At 39.2% G+C, this 21377-nt stretch overlaps 1 protein-coding gene across 1 annotated transcript; it reads left to right on the plus strand.

The window, feature by feature from the left end:
* The first annotated feature begins 85 nt into the window (after positions 1 to 85).
* ube2q1 (ubiquitin-conjugating enzyme E2Q family member 1) lies at positions 86 to 13070 on the plus strand. Its single transcript, XM_046374587.1, has 13 exons — positions 86 to 822; positions 1200 to 1304; positions 2786 to 2908; positions 3257 to 3310; positions 3615 to 3755; positions 4958 to 5042; positions 5734 to 5794; positions 5879 to 5969; positions 6065 to 6123; positions 6284 to 6332; positions 6489 to 6584; positions 8457 to 8523; positions 9940 to 13070. The coding sequence occupies exons 1-13, from the start codon at positions 664 to 666 to the stop codon at positions 9969 to 9971; spliced, it is 1122 nt and encodes a 373-aa protein (XP_046230543.1). The 5' UTR covers positions 86 to 663; the 3' UTR covers positions 9972 to 13070.
* The last annotated feature ends 8307 nt before the right edge of the window (positions 13071 to 21377 follow it).

Raw genomic sequence — 21377 nt, forward strand, 5'->3', positions numbered from 1 at the left:
TTTTATCCCGCATAACTATTTAACTGAATAATCCACTGCCTTAAACTTTCCTTTATTTTCTAACACTCAAATAAATTGAGAACGCGCTGAATGCTGGGATTCTGCGGGAACGGGGAGATTGCACAACGCCATCTTTAAACCCCACAAGAGGCCAGCTACAGTTGTTCACCGGGATGAAAAACACTATCCCTTCAGCGGGATATAAGTTCAGATCGTGGCGGTGGCATGATTTTTTCCTCGTTAAGTAACCAATAAGGAACTGTCCGATGGGACTGAAAGAAGACCGTCACGGGACACCAAGAGAGCCTTAAACTGTTGTTATCATAGGCAGACAACAACAATAGACGGAAAGACAACAACAACGGACTAGCTCGCTAACTCGCTAGCTAGCATCTTGCCAAGCACTGCGCTGTTTTCAATTGCTAACTGAAAGCTAGCTAACGTTAGTTACTTCATCGGCGAATCTGTCCGGTTACGCTGATAATTTGACCGGACTCTGCAGATAGCTGGCACTGGGCATCCAACTGCATCTACCAGGCAGTCATCTCTTGGCCACTTTTTAAATCAATTTTGTAGTGAAAATTGCGTCGTGGCTTTAGCTAGGTAAAAGCTAAGTCCCGACTATTCCCCCTCCCCAGCGGCCCAGCCGGAGATGCGTGGAAGATGTCGGTGTCGGGGCTGAAGGCCGAACTGAAGTTTTTGGAGTCCATTTTTGATCCAAACCACGAACGCTTCAGGATCATTGACTGGAAGCCTGACGAGCTGAGCTGTCAGTTTAATGTAACTGGGGAAAAGCTGTTAATTATCCACTGTAACATAACGGTAAGGTGACAGAAGCCGTGCCGGGATTTCTACGTTATACTTCCCTTGTTGGTCGTTAGCGTGCTAAAGTTAGCGCGTCAACTTGCTAGCCAGGTAGCAGGCTACCTCCACAGCTGTTCAGTCTGATGCTCTGTAGGACAGATTTGGCGTAGTTTCATAAACCAATGTCATTGGAAGCTACGATGTTTTATTGTTTGGGTATGATAATCCAACATTTACACAGTGTTGATAAGCAACCCTAGCTGTTTGCTAGCTGTATGCTAATGTTTGCAGACTTTACGTTTTTTTTATTGACTGTTTAACCTTGCGACACGCAAATATGTTAGTCATACGTGTTGATTAAACTTTATTGTTTTTGGGTCCTGCATTGTCCTTAGGAATCTTATCCATCTACGCCACCAATATGGTTTGTGGACTCTGACGACCCGAGCCTGGCGCAAGTTTTGGAGAGGTTGGAAGATGTGAGAAAAGGCAGCACCTTGGTAATTATGCAAACTCGCCTGTTTCACTGTGTATCACCAATAAAAACTCATGTTATTCCTGTGTACTTCGTTAAAATTTGCTCGCAATCTTATTATTTAAAGTGAGCGTTTGTCGTCAGTCCTCTGTCATCTACAATTATTGCACTTAGCACACAGATGGTTTTGTGGAACTCGTAGGTTAATGCTCACTACATGACAAAGATTATCTTGTCATGCAGCAGTTGAGTTTAAAAGAACAAAAAAACAAGAAACAAAGAGCAGATCATTTTAATACTGGGCTGACCACTCCTTAAAGTCTCCTGAGCTGTTAAAGTAGACTTGATATAAGCTGCAGCTGAAACGCTTTCATAGTATTCCTGAGATATAAGCATATGACCACATGAAAAGCCTACACTCTTCGACTTAACTGGATTGCTTGGCAAAACAAGTATTGACCAGGCTGCCTCTCAGCAGGAGTATTTTATTTGCATTACTATGACATAATGCCAGCCTGCTGTGTTGAGCTCCATCAGAAGGTGCCGTGCAAAATAATCTTTTGGTGTCACTTCTTTATTTTGGACTTAGATTTATTTTGATAGATGTTCATTTGAATGTGTTAAATACTGAGTTCACTTTGTATTGATTTTATATCACTATCTTCCACTTCATGTCATAAAGTGTTTGACTTTAAACAGCTTGCATCATTCTTGCAAGATTTTAACAAGGTTAAGATATTTTTGTTGTCATTTTAGTGTTCAATGAGCTTTGGAACAAACAGCTTGTATGTGCTGCACCAGTATGTGTCTTTCTGCTTAAAGAATTGGATAAATGTGTTTAAATGGCAAATACAGACACAGAGGTTTTCAGCAACCAAATGGTTGTTACATTTGATTATTGGGACAACCTTTGAGGGCAAATTGTTTGTGACTCGCAGGTTCTTATGTAATCCTATGAGTCGTGTGAGATCCTGAGCTTAGTTACCATACTTAATCATGCTGCTCTGTTTGTAGGACACAAAATATGCTTTTTATAGAAGTGCTGTGTGCTTTTTTGGACAGATGTTTTTTCTTTTGTTTGCATTTTGTACTATAACTTAGTCAACATTCAGATAAATAAAGTGATGTTAACATTGTGTGTTAGCTAAGTGACAAACCTTGCCTTTCTGTGATGGATAAGATCAATCTATTTGCTTACTGTTTCACCAATGTTTTAGCGATGTCAATTTGACGACTATGTTGCCTCAGTTATTTTGTATGAGGACACACAGTGTCAGTCGCCCAATGTTAATTGGCAGTGCTATCACAAGTTGTTGTTTTTTTTAAAACTTCCTTACTTTGAAGTCATGTGAGTAATTAGCCCAAACTTTATTGCTACACTTTGCACTGTTCCACTGTAAAAGCTGCAACAAACTTCTTGGTTGAAATGCAATATTAAAAAAATGTATTTTAACAATGCCCCTCAGCATAATCTACTGTTGTCATGTTCGTGTTTGCATTCCATAGCTTTTGCAGCAGTTGAAGAAACTCATCTGTGACCTTTGTCGACTGTATAACCTACCCCAACATCCAGATGTGGAGATGCTGGATCAGCCCCTGCCGGCGGGCCCTGTGGGACAAGACCGAAAGGCAAGGCTGCCTTTTTAGCTCCTTTCAAATAGCTCCTCTTGGCATGGCGTGGAATGGCACAGCCAGGAAATGGCCAATATTTGGTTTCTTTCAAAGAATGTTCCATGCATATTTAAATTAGGATGTTTAATCAAGCACTTCAAAACAACTTTTGCTCAGTTCTGAAATGTCAGCCTACATTACAGGGGGTCTTGGGTGATTTCAGGTTGTTACCATAGCTGATCAATAGACTCTTCCTGCAGTCATGTTCAAGTGTATTTATGTCAAGTAAGAAGCTCACAGATTCTCTATCGGATCACTTTATGCAGTATCACTGAGTGCCTTGCTTGTGTCTGTGTGTGTGTATAGCATGGGACAGAGGAGGTCACGTCTGAAGAAGAAGAGGAGGAAGAAATGGGAGAGGTAAGTTATCGTCTTGGTCTGAACACCTAAGGTATTATTCATAGGAGAGTGTGTGAGGTGCTGATGTGTTGCTCTTTGGAGGTTGTCCTAGATTTCTTCTCATCATAGTGACACGTTAAGACGAACAATTAGGCTGTTGGTATTGCATGCTAGTAGATTTGGGTTTCATTGTTAGTTTTATTCTATTCAACAAACATCTTTTGACTTGACACTAGCTTTGATCCTTGAGCTGTTTTTTTATGTACTGCATGCATTACTGGGTAACCAGAAAAATATTTCTAAAATATCAAATCTGAACCAACAGGACATAGAGGATCTGGACCACTATGAAATGAAAGAGGAGGAGCCCGTGGATGGGAAGAAATCCGAGGATGATGGCATTGAGAAGGAGAATCTGGCCATCCTGGAGAAGATCCGAAAGAACCAGAGACAAGACCACTTGAATGTAAGTCTTCATTCAGTGAGATGCATATATTTTCAGGTATTTAAGGGTTTGTGGTCAGTAACAGTTTATCTAAGGCTTGATTTCACATCTTGGAAGATGATGTTGAAGCTAACATTCAGTGCCTGTATAGATTTTATGTGTGCTAATTTTGTCAGCATTGATTACTCTTGCGAATGTTAATTGGATAAAGGTTTTGAATAAGAAAGTTAAGAAACAAGGTATCAATGAAATATTTCATTCGGTAGAGCTTTACTGTTTCTGCCATGGGAACGATCCTTTCAGCTGTAGCCATACTCAGACAAGCTGTATGTGTGAATACAAATGTCACAATCAGTTGAACCAGACTTCACTCTGCCAGCTCCCTACAAAGCCCTTGTATGACTAGGGATGGTCATTGTCTGGAGAATTCACAGCAAACACATGGGCATGTTCTTGTGTACATTCCTCTGTCTTGCTTTCCAATCTTTCATTAATCCACCCAAATACATAAAGTATTGATATCAATGCGAAAACAGTCATCATAAAGAATGAGTTTGCGCTTCCTCCTCATGTATACATACTTAGGCGCCAACCCACACTCAAAACAAGCAGAGTATTTTCAGTGGGTTAAAAGGTGTCTGACAGAGGCTGTTGTGTGCTGCATGTGTCAAAGAGTTCATAGGAGAAAATGCCTTTATTGTCTGTTAAATTTTCACTCAGGGATGGACTCTCTTGTGATGTTCTTGTGAATCAAGCTGCCTCGCAAGGTTATGCGATTTTGGGCGGGAGGACTGCTTACCATGGTCTTATGTGACGTGAGAGCAGCAGCAGTTGGTGGTGGTAATGCCTCTCTGCTGGTCACGTTTGGAACCTAAATCAGTCATTCTGGAAGAAGCTTTGCTCTTTTGAGTCATTTGTTTTTAGCTCAAGTATTGTCCCATGTGAGGCAGCTGTTTTTATTCGTGTGTGTGTGTGTGTGGGGTGGGGGGATCAAATCAAATGTGAATTACAGTATGTTTTTTTTTTTTTTTTACAGCCTTTCTTATTTACAGAACAATTAGTGTATCTTGTTATATACAAATCAATATTGATATCTAGTAGAAAAAAAAAGCTCTCTCTTTGATTTTAGCCCATGTTGACAGCTGATGTCTACCCTCACAGTGAATTATAAAGTACTGTGTTCCTTGTCTTTATTGTCATAGTTGTTGTTTTGTGTTCTGCAGGGAGCTGTGTCTGGTTCAGTGCAAGCCTCTGACCGCCTGATGAAGGAGCTCAGAGAGATCTACAGGTCTCAGAGTTACAAGACAGGTATGCACACTAATAAAAGCTTTGCTCTTTGTTACAGGTCTTGGTGAAAGGAATACTTTCATAACCATGACCTGGAAAAATACCTCCAAACCCTCACACAGAATAATCATCAATTCTGTCCTCTTCAAGTGATTAGCACTGGTGAATGTCAAGCATTACACAATAAGAGCCACGATGTTGACATGATCAGAGATGGAAATTTGAATGAGTTTAGTTTAGCAGAATTCTAAAGGTGGCAGAATTCCTTATGACTTTTGAGGTCAGCTCCAACCTCAAGTGGGTGTGATTCCATTACTGTAGGTTATTACACCCTTTGCTTTCATTTGCAAAGTGTGTATTGCGTGGTTTAGTAATGGTTATAAAAAATTTGACATGCTTTCCACAGCAGCTTGACAAAGGAAAATGATATTCATTGAAAGTGAAGCTCAAACCAAATTGGAAAAAAATTGACAGAAACCCATTTGGAACTCTTTAATTTTGTAAAAAACATAAAAAAATGTTCACCTTTTGACTTCTCATCATTTTTGCAGAATTAGCTCACCTATGAGAGCAGAGGTACTGGTTCAAATACATTTTATGCACTGCCTCACTGCATTACCTTTTTAATTTACAGAATGAAAAGGGAAATTAGATAATTGAAGTTACTAGAGCTTACATTGGGTGATATTTTGCTTTTTTTTTTTTTTGGCAGGCATCTACTCTGTTGAGCTTGTTAACGACAGCCTGTATGAATGGCACGTCAAACTAAGGACGTAAGTAATTTTGAGTTTTGTATTATTTTCTTTCTCTCTGTATTAACGTTAACACGTTGAATGCATAATTTTAATGACCAACAGGGTTGATCCAGATAGCCCCTTACACAGTGATTTACAAGTCCTAAAGGAAAAGGAAGGAATGGATTACATTTTACTAAACTTCTCATATAAAGTGAGTAAAGTTGAGTTTGCATAAATGAAAATTAAACTTCATTTAGTGGTCTTTGAAGTCTGCAAGCTAACAGTTTTTGCTGGTTGTCTGTACAGGATAATTTCCCCTTTGATCCACCATTTGTCCGGGTGGTTTCTCCAGTGCTGTCTGGAGGGTGAGTTAATTTAGCTGCTACAATCTTCACACTTTCCTTCATCCCCAATTCATCCTTAAAGTTGAGACTGAGTTAGTGTCTTTTTGGTTTGGAAAAGAACTTTATTTTGTTGTTCTTATACCTCTTTCCCTTATGTTTTTTTTTTCTGTCCTCGCTTTAGTTATGTTCTTGGAGGAGGTGCCCTGTGCATGGAACTTCTCACCAAACAGGTATGTCAAACATATTCCTTAACACCTTAAATGATAGGAGTTTGTGCTGCATAATATTAAATATTACTGTGGATTGCATTCACATTTGTTTAAAAATATATATAAACAAAAAATATATAATATGTAAAAATATACTCTCATTGACACTGATTGCAGGGTTGGAGCAGTGCCTATTCCATTGAGTCTGTCATCATGCAGATCAATGCCACTTTAGTCAAAGGAAAAGCCAGAGTGCAGTTTGGAGCCAATAAAGTAAGTGAGGAAGCTCTGAAGTTTTCACTTGAAGCCAGAAATGTCTTGTGATAGTGCTGAGCTCACAACAGTGCTTGATGTAGAGGCCTGCCTCCCTGGCTCTTATTGTGTAAATTTAAATGTTTCTGCTGTCAGAGCTGGCCGTGTAGCATGTTTTTAATCCAGTTTGAGTGGGGTGGAAGGTGCAGCGTGTCACCACTGGAATGGCCAATGTAGCTGCCTATATTTTTGTGCTGCAGTTTGCATTTGCTGTCACTTGTACCTGTTATCTTCTTTTATTTACAGAAGCCTATTACAGGCTTACTTTCTTAGTTTTACATGTTTGGTTTTCACCCTTTACCAGTCTCTCAAATGAGAGAAATCAAATCTGTATTTTTCCTTGCCAACCTTCAACCGGAGTTAGTATCTGTGTGTTTTTAAGTGGAAACTTTGTATGAATACTACTGTCAAAGTGACTTGTGATAAATTAGTGTGTTAGTAGGTCAGCACATGTGAGACAGGGTTAAGTACTTGACTGTTGTGTGAAAAGGTCAACAGGCATCTTTTTTAAAAACTATACATTTACTTAAGTAGAGATTCAGCACTTTTACAATGTCTACACCATCTTTGAAATGAAAGCAGCACATAATCACATGGATGCTTTCAGGTACACTACGGACTATAGTTTACCAGCATTTGTGCAGCACTTGGAGCACAAAACCCAACCGACGAAGTCACTCATGTAAACAGGAAAAAACGACGTGATGAGGAAAAACATGCGGCAGTTTGCAGTTTCACGTGTGAAGTGTTAGTGAGAAAAGAGCCGTTACATGGCTTATGTGTAGACAGCTGTAGTACGATAGAAGCGCATCTCTTTCAGATACACGAGAGAAGGGTTGCCAAATAACAAGGCTGAATACATTCTGTGTAGATAATGTTTGCAATTTTTAGACCTCCTTTTAGGACTTACAATTTATGTTTTCACAAAGAAATGTTAACCTGGTCTGTAGTGTTAGGCTAGTGCACGTGTGCAAGAAGTCTGTTAGTTGATTAAAGCCATAGTCAGACAGACTGACTGTAAGCTTGAAAAGTTTGCCTCCCTACCTCCAGGAACTGACACCCATGTTTCCATGGTGTTGGTGACACCAAACATCAAATAAGAGGAAAATACGTTTCATAATTTGTGGTTTGCTAAAACATTTTTGAAGAGAGCAATAAGCAAGGAAAGCTTTCCACCTTTGCTGCCAGTGGATGGGTCATCACTTCCCTGACTGAGGGGTTAGCACAAATGCTAAGCCTTGCCACATTAGGCACATTAGGATTCTGTGACAGTTGATTTTATTTTTAAAATTTCTCTTGTAAGATGACCTTGTAATTGTTTGATATTTTTATTAGTCTGAAAAAGGTCTTAATATACCCAGAAGCCACAGCAAGTGAGTCCTAGTTTATTTAGTCAGTAACTCGGCAGCAGTATGCCATGGTTGAATATAGAAGTTGGAGGACAGCTTTGATCAAACTAATAGTCAGGCTGTAGGTGGAGTCCATCTTTGTGAAACAGACTTGGTTATGAAGCTGTAAGTGACCTCTGCCATTCAGACTTGTTTAAGTCTTGTATAATTAGGTGGTTTGGCATAGGTGTTTGGAAGTAAAGGTGCAGTCTTTTGTGAATGGTGATGACCATGTGAGTGGGAAAGCAGTCTGAATGATCAAACAAGGAAAGAATGTGTGTTCATCATCCTGCACCAAACACTGGGTTTTGTCCTTGAAATTGGAGATAGTGAGATAAGATTTTGCTTGTAGAAAACAGCTGTCATTGCTGTTTCCTGTTCTGTACTGCCATCATAAACCCTGTGCACACTCAAAGGTTGACTTCATTTTCATCTTTTAATGCAGAACCAGTACAATCTTGCCAGAGCACAGCAGTCCTACAAGTCCCTGGTTCAGATCCATGAAAAGAACGGTGAGTGTTTTTGTCTCCAGTTTCATACAGAGTGCATTGCTGACCTTGTTTACTGAAACTAAATCGCTCCCATACATCAAAACTGCGCACATTTAGTCTTTGTACAGCTTTCTATGTAGTCCTCAGTATTACACCTAATTTGTGTGACTGAGATAATGTTTTTAGGATTTATACTAGCATGATATAGATAATAGTAATACACAATACAAACTGTAAGCACAACATGCTTATGATTCATCACAATTTAATCACGCTGGATTCAAGTTTGAACAATAACGTCACTTTGGCTGTGCTGTCTGCTTGACTCTTAATGACTGTTACTCAGCACTATTTCAGGTTTTACATTTATCATTATTTGCATTATTTATTTGTAAACATTAGCCCACAGTTCATTCTGGGACTTATATTTGAGCCTAAAGCAACTTTTTGTTACAGCGCAGGGATACTCGTGTGTCAAAATGCCTTCAAAAACAGAAGGAAAGATCTGGGTGAAAGTACTTTGAGTTCAGTCCTTTTATATGTACATATACTCTTGACAAATAGATCTAATAACATGACAAACAATGATCAAAGTAATTTAATAATTCAGACCTTTTGCCCTCAGCTAGCAATTTGGTCTTTTCAGGACTGTCTAACATATCAAGAAAGGAGGTTAGAGGCAAGACAAATTAGCAGTTTAAACCATATTGTATGTGTGTATTTTAAACTGCCATATTCTGCCAATATGAAATGAACTGCATAATCAGAAAGATGAGAAGTTCAACAACTGATATTATTTGGTGCTCATCTAGTTTAAATAGTTATAGATCCACTGTGCTTGCTTTATAGTACCTTAATGGACATCAGAAATAAACTCATAAAACTGATAGTACACTCTATCTATCATATTGGACAAATGCTTTAATTTAATAATTGTCATGTTCAGGTCAGATTATTTATTTTTATGTATATTTCACTGACCCAGCACATTTCTGTGTAGGAACTCAATCCTTTGTGACTTTGATCATTCTAATTTTGATGCATAGCAGAAGAATTAAAAAATGATATTATCTGTTAATACACAGTTAAACCTAAAATTGAAAATAGAATAAACAAGATCAGAAACAAACACAAGCTTTGAAATGAATTTTATTGGAAAAATGACACTTTTAAGTCAGTTGCTCAGAGATGACCATTAGTGCAAATTTATGTGGTCGTCCCTGCATTTTAAAGCAAAACCAAAAGCGAGGATGAAAGTATGTGAATTAGCTTTACTCCAACAGGTTATGTGGAGATTCAATTGTAGTAGTATATAAAAATTGAGAGGTGAAAGCCTGAACCTGAAAAAACCTGAACCTTTTACTAAATTTCTGACTATTTTCTGTTTAGTCCCTCTATGCATTACGTGTGTGTGTGTTGTTTTTTTTTTTTCCCTAGGCTGGTACACACCCCCTAAAGAGGATGGCTAAAACAGACTTTTGCCTTTCCTGCACTGGGACCACATGTCTTCAAATGTTTTATTCCCCTTGCGACCAACATTTTTTTAAATCCTGCAAACCATTTTGTTCTCTATGTCAGAGTTTGAACTACAAACCAAATTCCTCATTCAGTGACCAATCTGATCCTCACACATGAGCACCGACCACACAGACACACACGCCCTGAAATTTACATCCAAGCTCATCAGCTACTCGCAAGAGTGTCCTCTCTTTAGATATTTATCTCTCTGTACATCTGTTGTCTTATACAATCTCAGTTTTTCATTGCAACACCCATCTCGCACTCCAGAAAAACAGTGGACTAAGTATTGCGTAAAGGCATCCTCTGGTTTTGGCACTGAGCATGCCAAGGTTACTGGCTGGCTGTGAGTTGAAAGGTGCGGCATGGTTTTACCCAGCAGCCTGATGCTCCAGTCACCACATGCTGCCTCTCTGGTCACAGTCTGGATCTGAGAATGGCATTTGACATTTTCTGAATTGATGCAGTGGTAGCTGGGAAGGACATTAAACATTGCTGGTGATTGGAAGAACCATTGCCTTTTCTCTTCATGGACGGCCTGTGTAATATTGTGCTCATGTATTATCTCTGTAATGCCAAGATCCCGCCTCTGGAATAACGTGCTTCTGAGGATAGCTTGCTTTCAAACCTCTTATCTTTTAAAGCTTGAAGCCCTGAGGTGGGGAGGAAGGTAAAAAGACTTCTGTGGCCTGGGGCGTGACAGCCCATAATTACGAACAGCATCCTGCTGAGCTCCAGAGTTGGAGACAACTGTCGTCATCACAACCAGCAACTGGACAACTCCCTGCAGGAGAGGTTTGGTGTGTGGCTTGGATGGTAACACAGGAAACACGACCAGGCAAAGCGGGGGCGTTTGAATATGATCACACTGTAATGTAGTTGATTTTAACTCCATGTGTAAACATGTAAATTTGTATTTCTGCAAAAAGATTTAATTGTTTATAATGTAACCTTGTCTGGGTCTTTGGCTGGGCAGAGACCGCATTACCCCTGACCATTAACAGCAGGGGCACTGCAAGACCTATTTAGAATAAGAAAAAGTTGCTTCATGGATACTCTTGCAGAAGGAAACAAAAGTACGCCATGTTCTTATGTAAGCTTAATGACTACTGCGGTTTTGTTCTCTTTTTATATTGATTTATAATCCTCATGTTATTGGCAACATTGACAGTACCATTCCCCTTATTCGATGGCACCTCTTAATTACAATGGCTGTAACAATAATGGCAGAGACACAGCTGTTTACTGGCATTCCAGAGGTTTGGCTTTTCATATCGAATCACTCAAACCGGACGAACCTCAGTAAGGCTATGCAGTGAAGACACAGTCTCGTGGAATTTTGTTGTACTGAAGAAAATTAGTCTTAACAGCTTAACCGTGTAGTCACCTGCTTAGTTCTTGTCGCTGGTTCACATCCTGAGCACTTTTCCAATCCTGCAGTCGTAACCGTCTGGGGGTACAAAAAAAAAAAAAAGTGACCTTTACCTTCTGACTTTTCCTCGACCTCATGGCTGGTTTTAAACTGCAGCCGGAGTTTCAAATTCACAGCAATAGTCTTGACCATATACCTTCTGGCTTCACACCTGGGAAGATCGACTGGAGTCTGTTCCTTTACCAGAATATCCGTGTAGGTCTGATGAATATTTGTTCAGATTTGCCACAGGAAGGTCCCAGCTCTTCCCATTACCACCTCTCTGGTTACTATTCATAACCACTCTTAGCACTGCTGTACCCCTCAGCGTGCTGGGTCTTTGATGTAATGTGAATAATATGCAGAAAACTGTGCGAAGCATTCCAATTAATGCAGTTACACGTTTGATGTGGGTGTTCTATTGTGTGGTTACTTGCATTGTTTTAAGTATATTGTTCTGAAAAACCAGCATAGAAAGCTTAGTTATGCTATTTCATACGGTCATTCCTCATTTTCAAATTGATTTAGAGTTTTCTCAGTGATGTTAACCTCAGTCACACCACCAATATCTTTAAGAAGAATCTCAACATGACTATAATCCTCGGCATGGTTCTTAGCTGTTGTGATGCCATAGGTAACATACTAATCACTTCATTCTGGTCACATTGTCGAGTGCACCCCTGCGTTCTCTGGCGAAGCAAACTCAGGAATACATACTGCACACGACTTCGCAAACAAATGCTTCAGATTATCGTCGTGAAATGCAAGATTGAATGTGTCAGTCTTTTTATTTCGGGCCATTTTAAAATATCATCCCAGTTTACCAGTAGGCATCGCAGTGTGTTTTGCTTTTGACTTGCACACACTTAGATATTCTGAATGCTATTGTGGTTGATAAATAATTACTGAGCAAGTTTTTGGAATGATCAGATCCACGGAGCAGGGGATATGCTCCCACCCTCACGTGATCCAGCGCTAGAAGAGGGATACGGAACACATCTACTCTGTGTCTTTGATATTGCTGTGTTTTGCATGTCAGTATATCAATGGGTGTTTTTCCCCCAAGCTACTGAAGGCGAAGGGTGGTTGGGTAGGATGGTTAAGAAAAATCATTTGCTTTACTTCCTACTTAAGTGCACAGGATAATTAGTTCCTGTGTGCTGCTTGTTGAACCAGTTCAGATACTACATGAGACACATGGACTCTACAAGACCTCCTACCTTCTTGGATTACCTTTTACAGATGCCAGGACTCCCCCAAAAAAGTAGCAGTACAGATTTGTGTGCCATCAGAACAATTGTAAGCCCACATCTTTAACCTGACCTTTGGAATAATAGCGTCCTCAAGTTCATCTTGGACAGATAATACCTTCTCTTAGACCAGCTCATGTTATCTGACTAATCTAACAAAACCTCTGCTTTGGTGAATGACATATTGGGTCTGAGTTCTGAATTAGCCTGATTCTGGGTTCTTTACCTTGCTTCATTAACTGCAGTGGCCGGGTTATAAAGTTATGCACTGTTAGCATGCTTTGGTTTGGTTTCATTTTTTTTTTTTCCATTGCAAGGGTGATTTTGACCATGTAAGATAATTTGTAAACTTGCATCAAGTTTATGAATAAAGAATTTTATGAAATATCTCTTTATGCTGTTTTAATGATAAATGTTTTGTCGTAGCAAATGAGAAACTATTTTCCTGGAAGAAGAATCTATCCAGAATTTCCTGGTATTGATTACCTTATGTCACCTTTAAATAAGAGCAGTTAGAAGTATTGATCAATGATTGATTTTGCCATTAGAATTCATGAACTGTACCTCAATACACAAAAGATGTTACCTTCATTTGGCAGACATTTTTACAGTTTTACATTTTTGGTCTCACGTGGAAAAAAAAAAGTTTCAGTAATTTGCTCAGGGCCACGTCCGCATGGATACGAGGCTGCAATCACACTACCAACCTCCAATTAATGTGTGGGGCCTAACATGGATCCTGGCTTTCTAGGTGATGTATTTCTTGTGTTTTCCAGTAGATGGTGTTATTTAACAAAAGACTGAGGTGGCAGTTTTTGTCCAGTGCTGCCATCAACATCCAGGGGGCAACTATCCTTGCCCTTTTTGGCCTGGAAACTGAGGTGGTGCACTTGAGGAAGGGCCCTTCTCTCTTGCCTCTTTGTTGAGATTGAAATTTTGGCTTCTTTTTCATTTTGTCCCCTGACCCTGCCAGAGTCAAACTCTACATTATTGTGGCTTTAGTTGTCTTAAAACTGTGTATGTTGAAGGGCCTATGTCATTATATGGTTGGATGACAAGATTTAATTAAATTCAGGCAGTAAAGCGGCTGCATTTTGTTTTCAGTGCTTAGCAGTATGGCTCCATGAACACCATCCTAACAGGAAATACAGTATTTGGACATCATATATACATCACACGTCACCACTTTCAAATATTTGAAAACAAGACAGCAGTTAGAGCTAGTACAGTTTGCCCAGAAGGCAGCAGATGTGGCAAACCAGGGCAGTTTGATATTGTAGTGGGCAAAGATCTGTTTTTGAATGGGTCGGTCATGGTAGCAGCGTCCTGAGGGTAACAGCTGGAACAGGTACTGTACTGGGAGGGTGGATGAACAGATTTTATCCCTCCTAGTTTCTGTATGGACAGATTAACATAGTTTGATTTGCTGGGTTTTATTGGCAGTCCACTGTATCTGTGTGTGCATACTACAAGTTATCACTAGATGGTACTGGAGTACTCCTGTGATGCCAGCCAATTGTTTCCTACTTAAAACATCAGTCAGCAGCCGATGTCCCATTCTTACACTCATTTCTGCCCTTCTCTGTAGCTCATTTCCTTCGAGGCTGAATGAATGATTTATAAGATAATTTATTTCTGCTCCTCATGGGACAGATTCTGATATGGACATGCTCATATTCTCCCATCAGTGGGTTTGAGTCAGGTATTGTTATGGTGAGTTGACATGTGCTGCTCCTCTCACAGATGTCAGCTTTGCGATAAATAACTGAATCCCTATCAGTTCTTATGAGAGGAGAAAAGGTCATGGAAGATAACAGCAGATAACAGAGTGACCTATTGAGTCTGATGCAGCCAGCGTAGTTATGGATGTTAGAAGTCACTCAAACCAAGAAACAGACTTTACTTTCTCATGATATCAGGAATCTAAATGAAATCAAAGGGCAGATGGTAGTAAGGAGGAAGAGAGGGAGAAGTGGAGCTCAGCAGTTTGCCAGTGAAAAGCTAATTGTCTGTTATTGCAGCCATTTTTATTGTTGTTTATGTGTGTTTGGTTGGAGAAGAGCAGGCCTCATTATCCGGCTCCTGTCCAGCCTGTCACCCACTCGCCTCACACATAACACTGTGAGGAGACCATGAAGGCTCTGGGCCCCCGAGGAAAGAGACGGTGCATCTCTGTGATTAACTTGCTGGTGCCCACACTGACTTTTCCTCCTTTACCCTGGGCCAGAGCACAACACAGGGTGGGCTGCATTAGAATCAGCTGGAGTTGATTGATAGCCTGCGGCTTAACGTCTGCGTCCATCAGAGCTTGACTTTCGCTGCCTCACCTTCTGTGAGCCTCATATGCAAGTTTAAACCCAGATTCAGATTGAACGTATAGTGGAGCCGTGAGGATTTTAGCCTTTTGGATTAGCGGTCATCCTCCTCTCATTGCCCAGTCTGACAGGTCAGATACTTCATTACTGATAAACGTGTGTTAAATGTGTGTTAAACTGACACAAATTGCTTTTATTTGCTACACACAATAAGGGTTTTATTCCCACAGATTCAACTGCATTACCAAATGTTGCAGTTATTCATTGAAATAACAGTTTGACATTTGGGAAAACTGGTTAATCACTTGTGTTTGTTTAGAGTTAGATGAGAAGACTGAACCACTCCCATCTCTTTGTTATAAGGCTACAGCCAGCAGCTGGTTAGCTTAGCTGGAGAAAAAATAATAATATGTCATTTTAGGGCTTTTGTGTCTATTTCTTGGAGCTAACTTCCTGCAGTTTCAACAGGTCCCAGCTAACCAGGTACTAAAACCCTTACAAAAAGGTGTTAGAAATCCTAAACCACCAGTAGTCCTTATATCTATTCAACAAAATCTAGTATAATGGTGAAAAGGAAGCCTTCTCCACTTTCTCTGCCCTCAGTAGCCTGTACATATTTTATTAATAGCTTATTAATAGCAATCTTAAACTGTAGTCAGGATCTTTCAATGAAACCATTTCTGTAAGGAAGCTTGCAGAAGAGCTCACTATACAGTGTCATCAGTATGTAACTAACGGCAAGAGTCTGCAGTTATCTTTTTTCCCCACATTCATTACATTATTGTAATTTCTTACTGCCAACTTCTACAATCAGTGTCTCCAAGATGTTTTGAAAAGCGCTGCAGCGTAGAAACAAAACCAGATGCTCAGACAGCAGATGATTCTGGATATTGAAAGACAACCAACACTTTTATGGTGGTCTGTGTGAGCCTCTGTGTGAGTAAATGGAGAACACAGGCACAGAGCTGCAGTAATGACATCCCGCCTTTGAGAAACAGAGGCAGACTCAGTGGTTGAAGAAGAGGCAATCTCATTGTTACTCTGAATGAGCTGATGTTAGAGCAGAGCATCTGGAGGGCAATAAGACAGGTGTCATCCCCGACAGACTCTGTAACTATACGGCCATAAAAGTCTCCACAGCTCACACTTTGTTGCTTTTGGATCAAAAGCATCTTCTTACATTGGCAGCAAGTTTTCATTTTTATATATATATATATATATATATATATATATATAAATATATATATATGATTTAACCCTGAGGTGATATTTTCCACATACTGTAACATTAAATATTTGACCCTTTCCAAAATAGGTTTTAGCACTGGGGAAATGGACAAACAGGATAGGTAGTGAATGAAGAGTGTATAATATATTCAGATTCTCCTTTGGTGGTGAATAGCAATGTGTGGAGTATTATAATTTTCATGGAGAGAGAGCTGCAAATGACTACTGAATAAAATATGCTGTATACGTGTGGAGCTCAACGCTTATCTCTGCTGAATTTCGGGTGAGTTTTGGCTGGCCAGCTTTCAGGTGGGGGGGGGCACGTCTTCCTGCCTCAATCAATAGCAAACTGAATTTTCACACAGGACTGTTTGGGACTTGGGAATTCACACAGTACCGATATCATGTATGATAGTCTATAAGCTGAACCCTGTATTGTGCTTTTCCAAATGTAAAAATACAGAGCACAGAGGGACAGACTATCATGGAACATAATTTCAGCTGATTCAAAGAGATATAATCAGTTAAAGTTATAAACAGTGAAGTCAGACCGGTGTTGTCTAAAACTCATCAGTGGCAGATTGACCTTCAGAGACTTGAAAATATATTGTTGGCTGAAATTGAACACAGAATTGCAAATAGCTCATACACGCTGTTGAACCAACACACACACACACACGGAAAATGATGGGATGAACAAAGAGATGAAAAAAGTTATGGAGCTCATTACTCATTCAGCACTTGTGTTGTCACTCTTATAGGGACACTAACACCACCTCTGCTGGACAAAATGGAATATCAAGATGATAGCTAACATCCTCTTGTAACTTAACTTTTGGTGTTTCACTTGATTGGTTTTATGTGTTATAGAATAAGTTGAATAAATCTATGTTAGTGAGAGTATTATAACTCAAAACATAAAGCATTTCTTTTTTTACGAGACGCAGGAGAGGATTCATTTCTATTCCTGAAAAGAGCGTTAGGATATTTGGTGCTTTTATGCACCAGCAGCGGTAATACTACATTACAATGATGATGCCTTGTTCATTTATCCAGTTTTAAAGAAGTAGACTGCACAATTTAGTCAATACGATACATTCTAAGTAACCCAAAATGCTTTGGGAGGGCACAATTACTTGCAGCATCACAGAGAGGCTGACCTTCACAGGCCTTCTTTCATGTCTCCATTAAAAGATTCACTTCAAATATATTCACACTTTGCCTCTCAGGCTTTGGCAAAGTCGCAATCAAGAACCAAAACGCATACATTACACTAAAAGGCCAGCCTCAAAATCCGGTTCTCTCTGACTTGAAGTATATGTAAATATTAATGATCCATGGATGTGTATTTTGCCTCATATTCTGGGGCTTTCATGGTTCTTCTCATTCAGATCAGATAATTCTTTCAGAGAGGACGTTCAGCGTTCAATCACCCAGGGCTCGGTGCTTAACACTGACTGCATAAGAACACTGTCATTAATTCTCTCCACTGACTGCACTGTTAAATCTAAAAACTAGTTTGACAAAGATGCAATCGAACACATCTGTTCTTTTTCTTAGTTTGGTGTCAAAATGATCAAATAATCCCTGTGTTTTTTTTTACATGATCGTTTTGGTCTTTTCACCTTGAACGCTGCCTGCTTGTCCTCCCTTTGCTGAAAGACGGCCAGGGGTTCAGTTCAGCGTGACGATATGCTTCCCTGCGCAGACTTATACTTCAGACCAAGCTAAATGGATTTCCATTAGAAGGGCTATGACTCATTCCAGATGCTTACTCAATACTGTGTGGGCACTGTAGCAGAAAGTTTCCTCCAGACAGAACAAAAAGGACAACAAAACCAAAACATTCTTGTATGAGATAGTGTCCAGGGAGGGCTGCGTCTCATACCTTTGGCATAACTTGTGTGCCAATTACAACAGCAAAGAGGGCTTTCATTGGTAATGTGGTGTGCAGACCAAAAGACATCAGCATTTGTGCTGTGCTGGCTATGTGTAATATGTTTCTTTCTGTTTTTACTCTCACTTGTTTACTTAGTTATTTTTTATTTGTTATTTTTTTTACAAATTTTTCTTCTTAGTCTTCTGTGCGTATATATGCGTACATGTGTTTTGTTTTATGATCCACTGAAGAAACGTAACTTTAATTAAAATGACAGTAAAGGCATTGAACTGGACAGACAGTCTTACTGGGAATTAGCTCAGTTAAAATACATCTTTGCCCCAAAGATGTATAGCTCAGGGCAGTGAGTGCATGTTATGTTCCTACACTCCTATGTATATATCTCTTCAGCACCATGTCTGGACTGGGGCTAGACCTGCATTGGACGATCAATAAGAAAAGTAATGATCTCACTGAAACAGACCATCCATCTTATTGTGATTCCCTTATGCAGCCCCCTCGCCTAGACAAGAGATGGAACTGAATTATTGCCTGAACATCCATTTAAAGAAGCACCACTTTCTCCTCTTGTTAGAAGTTCTGTGGGATCTCAATGTAAATAGCTAATTTACCAAAGATGGGTAGCCACAAAGAGCCTTTTTTGATGTGCTTTGAATTAGAACTGCTCATCTTTTAAATCCTGCATTTTGCTCTGCAGGTCAAAAGGTATTGGGGGAGATGTACATCTTAATTCATGAATAATTCAGTCTTTTATTTGTTGTCAGCAGTATTAAGCTTGGTATATCAATACAGCAACTTACAAAGCTCTACAGTGGAGGCCTCAGCAGTCCTTACAGCTGGATGCCTCTAACAAACCCCATGATGAGTGCATTCAGAGGCATGTGGAGAGAAACACCACCAATGGTGTCCTACATTTAAGGGATGAGGGAATGTAAACCCAAGCAGAGGTGATATTAAAAATCCAGCTTTTGTTATGTTGATTCTGCATTTCAAGAAAGCAGTTTACACTTTCTAACTCCAGTATCACATTTCCATGACCTGCACAGTTTGGTTAGACACAGACTGATTAATGCAAAGTCTAGTTAGTTCATTATTGTTTCATTACATTACGCTAAGCAGAATAATCTTTTGTTTGTTCTTCGTTGCTGTAGATACAGCCACAACAGTTAATATCCTGCACAGCCTTGCAGCTCTGTACAGTACCTCTGTAATGGTATTCCTGTAGAGTGAGGATGTCTGCAGGGCACAGAGCAAGGCCACATTTCTTAAGCCAAAGATAATCCAGAAAGTTTCATCTTACGTTTCTGGTCAAGAGGACTGAGGACACCATATTAACAATACAATCATATATTACATTTATACTTTTATATGGGTTGCCTTTTATTTGTTCTTCTCAGGTGATTAAACTATGCATCAAATTAGATATGCTTACTATTTGCAACAAATATCCCACAGTAGCCCTGTTATTATTGTTAGAAGACGTTAAATGTTCAATGAAAACTTCTTAATAATGTTCCCTATAAAACTTAACCACACAGATTACAGCCATTATGCAATTAATGCAAAAATTAAAATGCAAGTCTGACTTGACAGGAAAGATACTTTAGCTTACGCTCAGTAGGAACTGACACATTTAATGAGATAAACCAATTAAACTTCTTTTTTTTTATGGGTCTAAATGTATTGTTTCAGGAATGTTAATTTGCCCTTTCTAGTGGAGTCACCTAAATGTCAAATGAGTACTTCAAAACAGATGTAGTTGTCTGAAATTTGTTTCAGGAGCTGCTGCGATGAATCCCCCTTTGAAGAAATGGTGTATCTGATGCAAAATAATGATGTTTTGATGGAAAATAGTGGCCTTTGAGGTGTAAAAGATGCAATCTATTACTATTAACAATGTAATTAAGTGGGAAACAGCTGTTACAGAATATATAACCTATAGCACTGTAGTCATGAAGGAAACATATGTTGAGAATTTCATTCGCAGGGCATCCCGTTGATTATAGCTTTTATCACTGGTCATTTGCCGTATGCCCCACTTGACAGGGGGCATCTCTGACCCAGCCCCTCTCTGTGTCTCTGAAGGCAAGCCTACCAAAAACTTGCTAAACTAACTAAAGCTAAAAGTTTAGCAATTAGCCAGGCACAAATACAAAAATAAAACAAATGTATTTCTCCTCCAGAGAGCTAAGAACCTCCCAGTGCAAAGCCTGTTTCTGACTGCAGCTTTTTAACTTTTATTTATTGTTGTTGGTGTCTTTACTTACAGTTTAACACTGGTGCATCCATTTAAAACTGCAAGCCTCAAAGATTTGAATTCAGTGAGTTTTGTTGAAATGTTAAGTCATTATAACAGACATTTTTTTTAATATAGTTTTTTAACTTTGTGTAATTTGGTCAGTAAAGTTTCACACACTGTTAATAATGACTAAAAGTTCATTATTTCATCCAAAAATGAAACCAAGTAAACCTCATTGTAACTCTATCCACATGCAACATTTAGCATTTAGCATCTGTGCTACACAATGGTTACATCCCACATCAATATCCCACAATTTTGGAGCTCTATGTTTGTTGTCATCTGAAGGAAGAGACTGACAATGGCACTAATTAAGATGAAGAAAAAACTGCACTCAGAGCAGCAGTGTGAATTTGTGCACATATTAAATACTATATAATGTATTTTGTTTTAAATTTGCTCTTTTAAATTTGTATGTCTTATCAAACACACTAATATTCACACTATTTTCACTCAATAGCAGCACTATGAATGTATTTTGACAAATAGAATTACTATAACCTTATGGCACATCTGCATTCAATAAGGCACTAATTAAGATTCAATCTAGACTGGCCTCGCCCTCAAACCTGCCATTGATGTTAAGATGATTCAGTCACTTCCTGTCGGTCACACTTAACACAGACTGCCAGTTTTTCACAACAGACATTTGTGTACCGTAATTAATAACATTCACTCTGTCTGCATGCCATTCAGATGCCCTATTTCCAGGGTCCTCCTGACTTCTTGACATAAATTACTGAGACTCTTAATGAAACAGAGTCGTTGTTAATGTCATTAATTACAAGTCATAACATGCTGTGAAAAGGTCTATTAGCAGTCATAATAGATTAATGTCGCCTGTAAAGAGTTTATTATCTGCCTAATAATACTTTTTAGGTCTAAACACATTTTTTAAAGGGTCCTGTGTGGGAACTTAAAACTTGTCAATAATACAGAAAACAAGTTGCTCTAC

Source organism: Scatophagus argus, chromosome 1, assembly GCF_020382885.2.
Source record: "Scatophagus argus isolate fScaArg1 chromosome 1, fScaArg1.pri, whole genome shotgun sequence".
Classification (NCBI taxonomy): Eukaryota; Metazoa; Chordata; class Actinopteri; family Scatophagidae; genus Scatophagus; species Scatophagus argus.

What these genes read in the sequence shown, in the direction of transcription:
- ube2q1 (XM_046374587.1), top strand. Translation starts at nt 664, where the DNA reads ATGTCGGTGTCGGGGCTGAAGGCCGAACTGAAGTTTTTGGAGTCCATT. An exon ending in AGAGACAAGACCACTTGAAT is followed by an intron (nt 3,756 to 4,957) that starts GTAAGTCTTCAT and finishes TGTGTTCTGCAG; the next exon opens with GGAGCTGTGTCTGGTTCAGT. An exon ending in TGGAACTTCTCACCAAACAG is followed by an intron (nt 6,333 to 6,488) that starts GTATGTCAAACA and finishes CACTGATTGCAG; the next exon opens with GGTTGGAGCAGTGCCTATTC.